This window comes from Prionailurus bengalensis, chromosome E1, assembly GCF_016509475.1.
Source record: "Prionailurus bengalensis isolate Pbe53 chromosome E1, Fcat_Pben_1.1_paternal_pri, whole genome shotgun sequence".
NCBI classification, from domain to species: Eukaryota; Metazoa; Chordata; class Mammalia; order Carnivora; family Felidae; genus Prionailurus; species Prionailurus bengalensis.
The window spans coordinates 27,007,889-27,021,810 of NC_057347.1; the positions used below are offsets into that span (position 1 = coordinate 27,007,889).

Genomic DNA, 13,922 nt, shown 5'->3' on the forward strand with positions numbered 1-13,922 from the left:
AGACTATTTTTTTTTTTAATTTTTTTTCAACGTTTATTTATTTTTGGGACAGAGAGAGACAGAGCATTAACGGGGGAGGGGCAGAGAGACAGGGAGACACAGAATCGGAAACAGGCTCCAGGCTCCGAGCCATTAGCCCAGAGCCCGACGCGGGGCTCGAACTCACGGACCGCGAGATCGTGACCTGGCTGAAGTCGGACGCTTAACCGACTGCGCCACCCAGGCGTCCCGAAGGGTAAGACTATTTTGAAATTAGAGGACTAATTAGTAGAGAGACAAAGATCAGTGCTCACTAACAACTTCCAAAGCCAAAACTTACCTTCCCTCCAGCTTGACCCCGTACTGCAAAACAAAATAACGTTGATTCTTCTGCATTTCCTTCCATCTTAAACTGCGCAAAACTAGCCGCGTGTCCTTCAATGGGCTGAGATACTTTCCTATCTACAGAATATAACTGCATAGCTCCCACCACACGATTTTGCTACAAAGGATCAAAGAGAATAAAGTTTGGAGACCCAATGAATCAATAACTCCCAGATTCATCAAGAGGTAAAATAATTAGAATGTTTTATATCACTTTTGGCAGGATTTATAATTCTTTATAATGTAGTCTCTCAATGTAGATTTGATACCTCTTCATTTAAAATTTGGCTCCAACATTACATTAAAACAATATGAATACTTAAAATGTGTTTCATATACAACCATCTCTTTACACTATCTTAAAGAATATATATTAGAAAACTCATTCTGCAATAAATGGCCATAATAAGTTCCAAATCATTCACACAGGAACTCAATATCCACTCAAACTGCAAGTAAAACCTAAACCTAAAATCACCTGGTAAGAGTACTCTGAAAACGTATTGTCAGCATAAAGCCATTAAGCTAGCAACCTTTATTTCTTAAAAAAGAAAGTCTTTCCAAATAAGTCTCATTCACCAGGACCAAGCATAGACAAACTAATTTCAAAATAAACTGCATTCTGAGAACACTCATTCTCTATACCTTTTATCAAACATCTAGAAAAATGTTACCTGTGCAGATATGCCAGTCAGAAGTAACCACTTTTGCTTTGCATCTGTACGATAATTGATAATCTGGCACCCTGCAAGGCTAGAATGGCGATCAAACATTTTCACTGGCTGAGACTCTCCTTCCATACTCCAATGATAAACTGCATTATCCGTAACAAGAGCAACCGTATTCAAAGAGATCCATTTCCAGAAAGTGACATCATCAGTCATGGTATGGGCCTTCATTTTACTTTTCATTTCAATGTTAAATATCTGAAGAGTTTTCCCAGCTAAAAACAAAATTAAGAATTGTGAGTCATTAAGAAAACAAAGTGCAGAATAAATTATTATATAGCTAGACTAGTGATTTGTAACTTTCAAACAAAATGGTTCTGTTAGGAGACTAATAACCAACTACACAAGTGACACTACTAGAGCAGCAACCTTTGTAGAGATAGCTAAGACTAAATCCACAATCTATATCTACAGCTGAAGCAAAAACTTTATTATCTCTAACAGACATTTTAAATAGATGACTGCTATACATTTCTAAATCCTAACTGAAAATGAGTCTAAAGAATAGCTCACTTAATAATCATGGAAAACAAGATTGTAGCCTTCAGGCTTTAATTAAGAAGGTTTACTTTATGCATAAATTAAGTTTGTTGCAGGTACACAGAACAAAGCAAATCTGATACAAACACATGGGGGAAAATGTCTACTTTTTAAGAGGCAGTCACCCCCCATCCAATAAAATCTTGTGGAAACTGCTTTTTGAAGGAGGATCAACCTCAACTCAGTCTTACACTACTAGCACATAAAAGAAGTGCATGCTAAAACTGGTTTAAGATACACAGGGAAAGGTGGAGGTGCCGGAGAAAAAGGAGGAGGAAACAAAGGAGGGCAGTTTCAGATGCTGTTAATATACTGGAGATAAGAACAAAATTCAAGCTTTATCCATTTAATTTGCCTTGAGTGTTAAGAGTTCACTGAGTCAGATGCAAGGGCTTATATTTCTAATTTGAAATCTGTAAGTCTGAAAAAGTGATTAGGTCTAAATTAATAGAGGTCAAAGCCCACAGCTATCACTAGGCTCTCTAACCCAGATTAGCCCTTAGAGACTAAGGAAAACTCCATTCCTGAGCCACAGAGAATCTGGCTCTTGAAGAACAAAAATTGTAAGGTAGTAGCAAGGGAGGGGTGATGGGATGGGACACAAAACATATAGCTTTGTACCATGACCCTTCTTACCACATATGTAAAAACTTCATAAAACAAAGAATGCTATTCCCATCCCACACAATATGTAAACCACAACCAGACTTGAACAATTGTTAGTTATAGTCCTGTTTATAAAAAGAAGCCAAGGATTTCCCTTCAGAGGGAAGCAGTATTGGGGAATGACTTATTTTCCTCTGCTGCCTTTCCCAATCCCTAATCAGACTTTTATTGTTTTGTTTTGTTTTTTTAACACAAGAGGGGTTGGAGTAAATATATGTAGGGTGATTTGGTGGAAGAGGGTGAGGGTTAACAGCTTAACTCTGTAGTGTAGACATATAGGCACAAATCTATAATGCTATTACAATGCTCTGAAAATCTTTCCAATTTATTCTTTTTATATAACAGGACAATAACTAATACAATCTAATTTAAGATAACTCACCATCTGCACACATAAGAAAGCATTAAGAAATGTGATAAGATAACAATAACATTAAAAATAGAAAAGAACTGTGAGAAAATTAAAATGATGGCCTTTTAATAGAGAGGTGTGAGAGGTGCTACGCAGTTGAATCTAAATTCTTTAAGGAGGCTGAAGGGAGCTTAATACCTTAAAGTATAATATGTGGACTGTTTAACAGAAGCAATTGTTTTATAGCTTGCTGCTATAAAACATACGTCCCTAAGTGAAAGCTGGGACCTTTCCTTAAGATGAGATCAACAACTCCTATCTTGGATATGTTAACGGTGACGTAGTTATTTGAATATGCTTGCCCCCAACCCTGCATTTAATCCCTAACCAGTATTACTACTAAATACAAAGTTTAAATAATGTGAAGAAAATCTGTTTAAACACTTCAGCACCTTTAACAACTCACCTAACAAATTTATCAAGAAATTACTAGGAACCTAAAGCCTCCTCCTACTACCAAGAAGAAAAACAATAAAGCAAAGTATAGACAGTTGAATGCCTTTAGAGTCAGCCAGCTTGTCACTTAGCCTTCTCATAAACTACTGTTTGAAAGGGCTGGGACACCTGGGTGGCTCAGTCTGTTAGCATCCAGCTTCAGCTCAGGTCATGATCTCACAGTTCGTGAGCTCGAGACCCACATCAAGCTCTATGCTGATAGCGAGGAGCCTGCTTTGGATCCTCTGTTTCCCTCTCTCTCTGCACCACTTTCTCTTTCTTTCTCTTTCTCTCTCTCTCAAAAATAAACACACATTTGGGGCACCTACGTGGTTCAGTCAGTTAAGCGTCTGACTCTGGATCTCAGCTCAGGTCACAATCTCCCAGTTCATGAGTTTGAGCCCAACACAGGACTCAAACTCACGAACTTGCTGTCAGTGCAGAGCCTGCTTGGGATTATCTTTCTCCTTTGCTTTCTGCCCATCCCTGCCCTCTCATGTTCTCTCTCAAATATTAAAATAAAATAATAAGCATTTTTAAATTAAAAAAAGGGGGGTCAATTACATTCTCATTCTATAGTTCAAAGGAAAAAAATTAAGATAGTCTCCCAGACAGTATGAGGTTCTTTGAACTGCTTGGACTGATAGGTTGTACAGTTCTGTACTGTGTGACACTAAAGAGTTACTTTGAATAAACTCTAATACCCTTGATTCCAAAGCTTTAATACCCATCTACATATACATATACTTCTAATAATCAGTGTAAATGTAAAACATTTTTCTTAAAAAGTAGGCTTCACACTCAATGTGAGGCTTACACTTATGACCCTGAGATCAACAGTTGACATGTTCTACTGACTGAGCCAGCCAGGCACCCAATTCAAGACATTTTTAGAACTTGACAATCTAAATGAAACACACACCTGAAGTATAAAAAAAGGCACAACATAAATGTTAAGTTTATCTTCGTAACAAAATCTTGCAATGTTTAAGTGCTAATATTAAAGCATATTTTATTTCAGGATATGAATCACTAATTTGTCTTCTGTAGATGGATTTATGTACTTAGCATAGTCTTATCACACTGGAGGTACAAAATTTAAATTCATTAAATCTAAAACTCAAAATTTTTCCAAACAGATCTATGCTGAATAGAAAGACATTTCACAGAAACATACCAAGTCATGAAAGTAGTTAAAATCAAATTTAGAAATAGCTTCAAGTTTGCAGATTTAACCAAATGTAATATACAAAAAAAGGTAGATCCTTTTATTGTATTTGAATAAATTATACATAGGGAAGGAAAAAAAGGAAAGAAAACCACCCCACAATCTTTTATACCTTTCAATGCAATTACTTTGCTTGCTGGATTCATGATGGCGCTGTCTGCTGAAATTGGTCTTCGAATTGGATTACTTGGGTCATTCATATCAATGATTACCACCTGGGCCTGCTCTCCTACTTTCTCTCTAATGCAGATGAATTTGTCTGACTCCATAGTTAGGGTACTGAAGCCAATATTTGCTGGGTTTATACCCAGATTCTGGAGCTGGGGAAAAAAACCAAAAACATAATAAGTCATGTTACAAAGTGAATCAGAAAGACTTGATATTCACGTATTGTCATTACCTCATTTAACCATTAATGCTTCAAGGTCAACAGTAACAACTCTGTTATTCATTCAAATGAGGCTATTGATGGACCTTCAGTTCTTCCAACAAATACAGCATTCAACTATTTTATTATAACCTTGTAGTTATAACTAGAGATATGTTAACTGTGTGGTTATAACTAAGAGGCAGAACAAATACATAAAAAGGTAAAGGAAACAGCTACCTTTTGTGGTTCAGGGGATTTGAGGTCATTGACCTTTTTTGGTTTAAGGTCTGTCCTCCCTTACCCCCTTCAATATTCAGCAGTCATTTGCTCACAAGTACTGGATTTTAGGAATCTGAAAATTAACTTCAGCATAAAAAGAGATTTAAAACTTCAGAGTTCTTATGTAAAGGAACTAACAAAAGCAGACACGTAAACAATTGGCAATGCTTTGCCAAAAGCGCCAAAACAAAGATATGTAAGAGGGACCTGGTTAAAGGGGGCCCACAGCTAAGGGAATGTGTCCAAGGAAGGTAGAAAAGAGAATGCTCAACAGAAGAACAAATACTAAGGTCCAGAGATATGACTATGAAAGGCTTGCGGAGCAAAGAACTAAAACTGATAAGCTGAATGTATCCCAGTAAGAATCCTGAATGTCTCCAAAGGCAAAGGAAGCTACTTAAGGGTTTTTACAAGGAAAATAATGGAATCAGATTTGCTTTGTATATTAAGAAGATATTAAAGTATTTGCTAAATAAATATAGAGAATCTAAAGATGGTAGGTTTTTGAAAACCACGTAAGTGTGTGAGAAAAAGGCACTTGCTAGAAGGTCTCTACCAGAGTGGGTCATTAATATTCTGGTGCCTAAATGTAGTCTAACAGATTAAGTCCCGCTAAAAAGTTACTGAAGGTTTCATTAGCCTTGGCCATTTTTTTTATCTTTTTTCCAACGGATAATAAATTCACATGGAACAAAATCCAAAGCAAAATTAAAAAGCCCGCACACACACACACACACGTCTTCCTTCTGCCTGTGACCGCCCAGATATCCAATTTTCCTCCCCAGAGACCACCATTGTCACTACTCTCTTATGGACTGGCCTGAGCCAAGTTAACTGTATTTTATCTAAATTCTTTTGTCAAATTCTGCTAATCACACTTAGTAATAACTAGGCCGGCTTCTGAATAAAATAAAACATAAGATTAAGAGACTACATTTTATTTTCACTTCAACGACTGCAAGCACAACCAGTTACAAAGTGTAGTTACAATAACTTAGTTACTGAATACCAGGGCAAGGAGTCAAGCAATAGTCTAACTATTAATACAAACATGATAATAAAGTAGAAGATTAACTACCTTTACAAATTCAAGTATATGCTGCAATGCAAGGCAAGTATACAAGCTGATAAATAATTTGTAACAAATTTGGTTAAAATAAAATCTTAGGAATTATTAACTTTCATTTCTTCATGACTTTAACTTTTGTAGTAACTTTTAGGTCCAGAACTAATGAAGGAAGATAAATGAGGACCCCAACCACATACGAAGGGATTGTTGGTGGGCTTCAGAAGGCCTTATACAAAACAAGTTGTCCACTAGTTTCAAAGATATAGACATCTATTTTTCTGAGTGGATGGGTCCTCAGACTTATGTAATTTTCTTTTTATTTATTTATTTTTGAGAGAGAGAGAGAGAGAGAGGGAGAGAGAGAGGGAGAGAGAGAGAGAGAGGGAGGGAGGAAGGGAGGGAGGGAGAGAAAGCGAGAGCAGAGGAGGGGCAGAGAGAGAGGGAGAAAGAAAATCCCAAGCAGGTTCCACACTGTCATGTGGGGGTCCATCTTATGAGCCATGAGATCACGACCTGAGCTGAAATCAAGAGTCAAATGCTTAACTGACTGAGCCACCCAGGCGGCCCTGTAGGGGAATTTTAACCTGTTAATAGTGAATATTTGACATCAAAACATACTGGCTCATATGTAATAGTAAATAAATTAATCTTCATTGTAGAAGTATCCACGAAGTTGGACACTTAACCAACTGAGCTACCCAGGCGCCCCTCCATTGTAACCTTTCTAGTAATTGTGGAGAAAAAATTCTAATGGCTTACAGACCACCCAGAACTATATGTGTAAGAGCAACATGTTATCTTCTAAACTATTCTGTAAAAGAAGAATTCTGGGTTTCTAAGTCACTATAGCAAGCATTCACATAAGACAATTTTGAGCTTCAATTGTCACAGCTTAAGTCCTCGAATGTTGAGAAAGAGTAAAAACTAATAGTGTGGGTCAAATAGTAACTAACTGAATCTCAAATTACTCTTCAGAGGCAGGTGCAAGACAACTATAAGAAAAGAAACTATTAGGAAAGACAGTAGAGGAAGAAAAAAAGAAAGTCAAGAAATCTGTGTTTCTTACTTCCCAGCTAGGTCCCCGAATAAATGTAGTCAGAAAAGCATGTTGTCAACAGTAGGCACTGACCTCCAACCTCAGGGTTGTTTTATTTGAAGAAAAAGCAGATTTGGTTACAAATGGATGGGGTTCTTGCACTCCTTGCAATCTATGTAATCCTCATATTTTTCTCATTCTTCATTTACACATTCTACCAAGAAAGCTATGCATATATATTTTTTATCTTTTCTACCAAGAATGTCCTAGTGCTATTCAAAATACTCCATATGAAATAGCCATGCTTTATTTAAAAAACAAAGTTAAACAAAAGGCAAGTGTCAAGCTCTCACCAATTCCACATGTTTAAACATTTTATTTTTATTTTTTTTAATTATTTTTTTTTTCAACGTTTATTTATTTTTGGGACAGAGAGAGACAGAGCATGAACGGGGGAGGGGCAGAGAGAGAGGGACACACAGAATCGGAAACAGGCTCCAGGCTCCGGGCCATCAGCCCAGAGCCCGACGCGGGGCTCGAACTCACGGACCGCGAGATCGTGACCTGGCTGAAGCCGGACACTTAACCGACTGCGCCACCCAGGCGCCCCCGTTTAAACATTTTAAAAAGCATACATAATCAATGCCCATTTATACAACTACATAGGAAACTGCTCCTTCCTACAAAGTCTCTCCCAGTTGTTAAGTGACAGAACTTCAAGTGACATATTCCTATCAGTTCAGAGAAAGTTACATTTGACTCTACTTCTTCAAATAAGATCAGTAAGATTTTTTTCCTTACTAGTGATCCTTTTTCAGTGAGAGTGCTCAGAATACTCACCAATTCTTCCCATATTTTCCCATGACATATTCAAAAGGGAAAGATCCCAAAACACACAGTAATAGGGCAAGTCACCATCATTAACAGTGAGTCACTGGGTTCTACTGGAATCAGTATTGCACTACATGCTAACTTGGATGTAAATTAAAAATATATATATAAGTAAATAAAAAAATAAAAGGGTTATACTAGACAACTATGTCTACTAATATCTATATAGATTAAACTTTTAAAATGCGACAATGGGGGTGCACCTGGGTGGCTCAGTTCTTCTAAGCATCCAATCCTTGGTTTTGGCTCAGGCCATGATCTCACGGTTCTTGAGTATGAGCCCCGCATGGGGCTCTGTGCTGGCAGTGCAGAGCCTGCTTGGGATTTTCTGTGTCTCCTCTCTCTCAGCCCCTCCCCTCCACTTGTGTGCTCGGTCTCTCTCTCTCTCAAAAATTAATAAACTTAAAAAAAAAAAAAGCAACAATGTTTTTTAAAAAGTTTTTATTTATTTTTTTAGAGAGAGAGAGAGAGCACCTGCAAGCAAATGGGGGAGAGGGAGAGAAAGAGAATCCCAAGCAGGCTCCACAACCCTCAAAAAAGGTTTTATTTTCAAACACCACAAGCCATACAAAATTCTTAGTCAATTATAAAGGTCTCATGGTATCTGAGCAATCTACCACAGAAACTGTGCAACAATCCACTAATAAACTCAGAGGGCATATGAGTCTCCAAACTTGCAGCAATTTTCAGAGAATACATAATAATATCCAAATTCTGGCTACATTTTTTTAATATTCTCAATTGACAAAATGTTGCTACTATTGAAAATGGGGATATTGTTTTGACATATGCTTGGAAATTTCTAGTAAGAATTTCTTTAACTTCAAAAAACTTATACTTTTTATTATAAATTAAAAAGAATATGGAGTTGGGGCAGTAGCTCAATCGGTTAAGGGTCTGACTCTTGATTTCTGCTCAGGTTGGTGAGATGGAGCCCCCTGTCGGGCTCCACGCTGACAGCACAGAACCTGCTTGGGATTCTCTCTCTCCCCCTCCCCCACTCTCACTCACTCTCTCTAAATAAACTTAAAAAAAATTTTTAATTAAAAATATGGAATCAATAAACTTAGGTCCAAGAAAAGGGGTTACTTATTTTTTTTTAATAGTTATATGCATATGGCAAAGTATTCAAACAGCACAAAAGGGTATACTGAGAAGTGACCCACCTATGCTTCCAGTAATACCTCTCTCCCCCCAGCAATTAGAGATGCTTTTCCATCTTAGAGACAACCTATGTATATGAAAGTATAGATTTCCATCCTTCCTTTAAACAAAGAAAAACAAAAGACTAATTGCAGATGCACAAAACCATACAAATTATCAACTTCTCTGAAAACCAACTCAAATGTTGCAATTCGTTTCCTTTCCACACTACATTCTGGGCACTGGTCCATAAGTGCATATTGTAGGGCCTGACACTTAAGCCTAGATTAGTTTCCAAAAAGTTAAGTCAATGTATTGTTAATCAGCCAAACCAAAACTCTGGAGAATCCTGGAGTTACATTTTAGAAATGATACAAAAATGTTTCTTCTTCCCTCTCCTCTCCCTCTCACCCCAATTTGGATTAACATGCCTGGGGGCGGTGGGAGGTGTGGGGTGTGGGGGGCTTGGGGGGGGGGGTGGGGACACTACATTTCTAGTTTTTGTAGTGAGGCATATGGATAGTATTTCAGACCCCCTATTATCTAGAGAACACAGAACGTTCTTCACTCAACTAGACAATTACTATAAAAATATATAACATTGATTATAAAGTACAACTGCCATTCAAAATTAGTTCGTTCTGTAGATTCTTCATAAGGACAAAACGTCTGGATTTTAGTGCCAGTTTTGTCACTTCGATGATCATGGGCTAATCAGTTATCTGTGTACCTGTTTCCTCCTCTGGAACATCTGAGATAACAGTACCTCCCAGAATTGTGTTTAATGTAGAGCACTTAGAACAATGTCTGACACACAGTAAAGGCTCAATAGATACTTTTAGAACACACAACTCAAGAGTACTTAGGCTCAAGATTAGCTTTTCTTGTATTGCATTTATCTACTTAATTCAGCTGTCCTACAGGTTGGATGTAACTCTGGGTGTGAATATCTTTTGACTACTGATAATAGATTAGTGGTCTCTGGGTGCTAAACTTACTCAGACACTGTGAAATGCCATTTTTTTCCTTTTTAAAGAATAGGAAATTACACTCAACAAACTTTCAATTCTGTTCTTTAATTTGCCTAAAGTTAGGTAGAAACCAAAATCTTCAAAACCATGTAACATGGAACCATGTAACATTTTCAAAGTAAGTAACCCTATTTTATTTTAATTCCTTTTTTTAGGTGCGCCATGGAACACTGCTAAAGCTTTCTAACAAACTTGGCGAATATGCTCTACCACCTTTGCTGAGGGAGCAAGTTGGGAAAGCTAACCAAACAGATGGCATAAGGTCAGTACCATCAAAAATTCTCTTGGGGCGCCTGGGTGGCGCAGTCGGTTGAGCGTCCGACTTCAGCCAGGTCACGATCTCGCGGTTCGTGAGTTCGAGCCCCGCGTCGGGCTCTGGGCTGATGGCTCGGAGCCTGGAGCCTGTTTCGACTCTGTGTCTCCCTCTCTCTCTGCCCCTCCCCCGTTCATGCTCTGTCTCTCTCTGTCCCAAAAATAAATAAAAAACGTTGAAAAAAAAATTAAAAAAAAAAAAAAATTCTCTTTAGCCTAAAGAGCTCAATACTAAAAACAAACAAACAAACAAACAAACAAACAAACAAAACCAACCAGAAGTTAAAATGTAAAGCAACCATAGAATTTCACTCTTCAATGTGCAGAAAAGCTTAGGCCACCTGGTTAAAAGACACACACGCACCTCTATACTACACCTTTCCAAAACCAGAGTTTCCCAATGTTTCCTAATTGGCCCATACCACATAATTCCAAGTCGATTCATCCAACTAAATTTAAGTTCTTCAAATAAAAGAACTTTCTTAAAGAGTGAAAGCCTCTTCCATCTTTGCTCTTCAATATGTCTAACTAATGTTATAGAGGCAAAAATGATCTTACAGAAAGATAGCATTTCTTTTATAATATGTATACTTTTCAGGACAATTATAAATTAAAAGAGGTTCATGAAATCAGGAGTCCACACTAGTATAAATAAAAAAATAATAATTAACAAAAAATGAAAAACTGTTCCTTATAGGGGCACCTGTGTGGCTCAGTTGGTTAAGTGTCCGACTTCGGCTCAGGTCATGATCTCGCGGTTTGTGTGTTCAAGCCCCGCGTTGGGCTCTGTGCTGACAGCTCAGAGCCTGGAGCCTGCTTCAGATTCTGTGTCTCTCGGTCTCTCAGCCCCTCCCCTGCTCATACTCTGTCTCTCTCTGTCTCTCAATAATAAACATAAAAAAAAAAAAAAATTAAAAAAAAAAAGAAAAACTGTTCCTTATAAAGAAAGCAAACTTAAAAACAGTGAAAGACCAGGGCGCCTGGGTGGCTCAGTCCCTTAAGCATCTGGCTTCAGCTCAGGCGATGATCTCGCAGTTTGTGAGTTTGAGCCCCACACTGGGCTCTGTGCTAACAGCTCAGAGCCTGGATCCTGCTTCAGATTCGGTATCTCCTCCTCTCTCTGTCCCTCCCATGCTCATGCTCTGTCTCTGTCTCTCAATAATAAATAAAAGTTAAAAAAAAAAATTCTCAAAAAGTGGTGAAAGACCAATCAATAGAATTTTTAAACAGTCACTCTTTTGCAAGTATCACAATAACTGATTCAGAGAAGACTCATCAATGGATACTAAAATTAATGGATGAAATTTTGAGGAATGACATATTTACATAGTTTCACGGTATTTCCTACGACACTTGGGGAAAAGAGATTCAGAGGGAAGAAACCTGTCAGACACAACCTTCATCAAACAAAGTTAATACCACCAGCAATGGGTCAAATCAACAGTATGTTTCCTGATATGATGAAGTACAAAGAACACATTACTTCTGTGGTATTCTTGCTGAAAGTACATAACATGGACTAATCACGAGGACCCATTTTTGAGGAATCAAAATTGAGGAACATTAACAAAACAAGTGATGTATACTTTTTCAGAAATATCTATGTTTTAAAATACAGAGTTCCAGTCTGGCTCTGGGCTGACAACACAGAGCCTGCTTGGGATTCTCTCTTTCCTTCTCTGCCTACCACCTCCCACTAGTGTTCTCCCCCTGCCCCTCTCTCTTTCTCTCAAAAAAATGAACTTAAAAAAATAAATAAGAGCGCCCGGATGGCTCAATTTGTTGAGTGTGCAACTCATGATTTTCACTCAGGTCATGATCTCAAGGTTTGAGGAATACAGCCCTGTGTCAGGCTCTACACTGACAGCACAAAACCTGCTCGGGATTCTCTCTCTCTCTTGCACTTTCTCTCAAAATAAATTAAATTTTTTTTTCTTATTTTCTAAAGACGTATACTGAAGTATTTAGGAAAGGTCATGATGGCTTGAATCTCTTTAAAATGTTTAAAACAAAAGAAACACATATAGCAAAATATTAAAAATCTAGATGACTGGGTATATGCCTCTCCCCAGTTCTTATATGAAAGCTTCCTATTTTTTTCAAGTTTTTAAAAAGGGATTAATTTCTATTCTCTTACAAGGTTACAGAAATTGAAAACTAAATGTATAAGGATCAGATTTTTATTAGGCAATTTACCTGTAGGGCAGGAAGGAACAATACAACTTTCAAAAGGTAAAGATGAAAATCAAACCAAAGAATGATGTAATTCAAGTTAGTTATACTCTAAAGGAGTTGTCCAATCAGAACGAAGATTTGTCGCACTGTCCAAGACCGAAACGACTGGTCACGTGCAACTATTCAATTTTAAGTATATAGAATTTAATATTCAGTTCTCCAGTCACACTACGCACATTTCGAGTACTCAACAGCCACATGTGACTACTATTGGAAGGCACAAAATATGCATTTCCATCGTTGCACAGTCTAATGAAGGGCAATGTTTTCAGACGTTTTTCCTGAGAGTCCAACAAGGAGAAAAAGGTAACTTAAAATTAAACTCTGGCAAAATAGGAAGGACAATTGGTAAAGTTATACAAGAATTTCAAACAAGACAAAAAGACGGAGGAAAAAGTAGAACCTTCAAGTTTTAAAGTCCAGATAGCTTGCAGGAGGCTTGAGAGAAAAAAATCTGCAAAGTTCAATACTAGCAGAAGTGAGAACCCAAGGGAAAAACTCCTCAATCTAGGTGCTCTTTCCCCTCAAGAAATCACTACACTTTCAAACAGCAAAGGCCCAGGGTTACAAAGGATTAAGAATGTGCAGATATAATAAGATATAATTTCTTCGAAAAACAGGAGAAAAGAGAGGACTGTCTTTATGCTTGATAAACTGCCACTGCCTCAATTTCTAAGATATTCATCAATATCATAACGCTTTTGGAGAAAGATACACAACTGTATGATGAATCTCTAATTTAAAAAATAAGTGTGGAAAAGATTGTATTAAAATCAGAGATATGATAAAAAAAATTTTTAATTTTATTTATTTTGAGAAAGAGACAACATGGGCAGGCACAGAGAGTGAGGGAGAGCCAGAATCCCAGGCAGGCTCCCTGCAATCAGCACAAAGCCCAACACAGGGCTCGATCTCAAGAACCTTGAGATCATGACCTGAACCAAGAGCAAGAGTTGGGATGCTTAACCAACTGAGCCACACAGGCACCCCTAAAAAAAAAAATTTTTTTTTTTTTGAACTTCAGCAGAATTAGATTCAGAAATCTATGTTGAAGGCTCATCAGTTTTTAATGACTTAAAAGCTTTGTTTTTCCTGTCTTGATTCTGGAACTATACTTGATTTGACTGTAAACATGGCAACAGAAAAGAGAAAGTGTTCATTCATGCTTGAGCAAAGCATGCCTA

General features: G+C 37.6%; 1 protein-coding gene across 4 annotated transcripts in view; it reads right to left on the minus strand.

Moving 5' to 3' along the window:
* Positions 1 to 13,922, minus strand: part of CLTC (clathrin heavy chain) — a 65,931-nt gene that overhangs the window by 37,335 nt on the left and 14,674 nt on the right. For 2 of the 4 annotated variants that reach the window (XM_043583888.1, XM_043583891.1), the window contains exons 2-5: positions 4,485 to 4,692; positions 2,680 to 2,682; positions 1,038 to 1,306; positions 320 to 481 (exon numbers count right to left, since the gene is read on the minus strand). In XM_043583888.1, coding sequence (XP_043439823.1) covers positions 320 to 481; positions 1,038 to 1,306; positions 2,680 to 2,682; positions 4,485 to 4,692 — 642 coding nt within the window. The remainder of the gene's footprint in view (positions 1 to 319; positions 482 to 1,037; positions 1,307 to 2,679; positions 2,683 to 4,484; positions 4,693 to 13,922) is intronic. The other 2 variants (XM_043583892.1, XM_043583889.1) reach the window with 1 other exon arrangement.